The 593-nt window shown below is 60.0% G+C and overlaps 1 protein-coding gene across 1 annotated transcript in view; it reads right to left on the bottom strand.

Annotated features, from left to right (window-relative positions):
* Positions 1 to 183, bottom strand: part of PHKA2 (phosphorylase kinase, alpha 2 (liver)) — a 62,143-nt gene extending 61,960 nt beyond the window's left edge. Inside the window, exon 1 of the mRNA XM_006835593.1 lies at positions 106 to 183. Coding sequence (XP_006835656.1) covers positions 106 to 183 — 78 coding nt within the window. The remainder of the gene's footprint in view (positions 1 to 105) is intronic.
* Positions 184 to 593: the final 410 nt, after the last annotated feature.

The raw sequence follows: 593 nt of genomic DNA, 5'->3' as shown, positions 1-593 counted from the left end.
AGGCTAGTGAGGACTGGATTTAAGGAGGAAACCTATTAATTGCAGGATCACAAGTCGAAGGCCTGGAGAGGGTTATAATTACCCTCGAGGTGGTCCCCTCCTTACCTGGTAACTCAGGATGGTTTGCTGCACCAGGCGCGCGTACCCGTCTAGTCGGACCCCGGAATTGCTCCTGCTCCGCATCTTCTCGTTGCTCCGGGGGTGTAGCACCCGACCTGGTGCGCGGGGCTGAGAGGATGAGCTAACGGGGTTCTCAAGACACCTACAGTCTAGGATGGCTCTCGGCTGGGGGCCTAGGAAGTCGAGACTTTTTGAAATGAATAGAATCTGAATGTAGTGGAAAGCGAGCCAACCAGAGTTTCACACACAGCGGCGCGGTGCGGGGGCGGAGCCGGGGGCTGGCGCTGCCTTGACTAGGCCACCCTCAGCTCGGCTGGGAGACGGGGGACTGGATTAGGTCGACAAGCTAGAATGCCCCAACCAAGCCTCACAAGTGTCTTGAGGCAGGCACCACCCCTTCCCGAGGCGGGAGACTCAAGCCAGGTCGCCGGGGAGCTCCACTCCCGTCCAGCTCACACTCCCGCCCTCGCCGC

Source organism: Chrysochloris asiatica, unplaced genomic scaffold, assembly GCF_000296735.1.
Source record: "Chrysochloris asiatica unplaced genomic scaffold, ChrAsi1.0 scaffold00018, whole genome shotgun sequence".
Lineage (NCBI taxonomy): Eukaryota > Metazoa > Chordata > Mammalia > Afrosoricida > Chrysochloridae > Chrysochloris > Chrysochloris asiatica.
The sequence above is the reverse complement of the archived record's forward strand: the minus strand, read 5'-3'. Positions and strand labels throughout refer to the sequence as shown.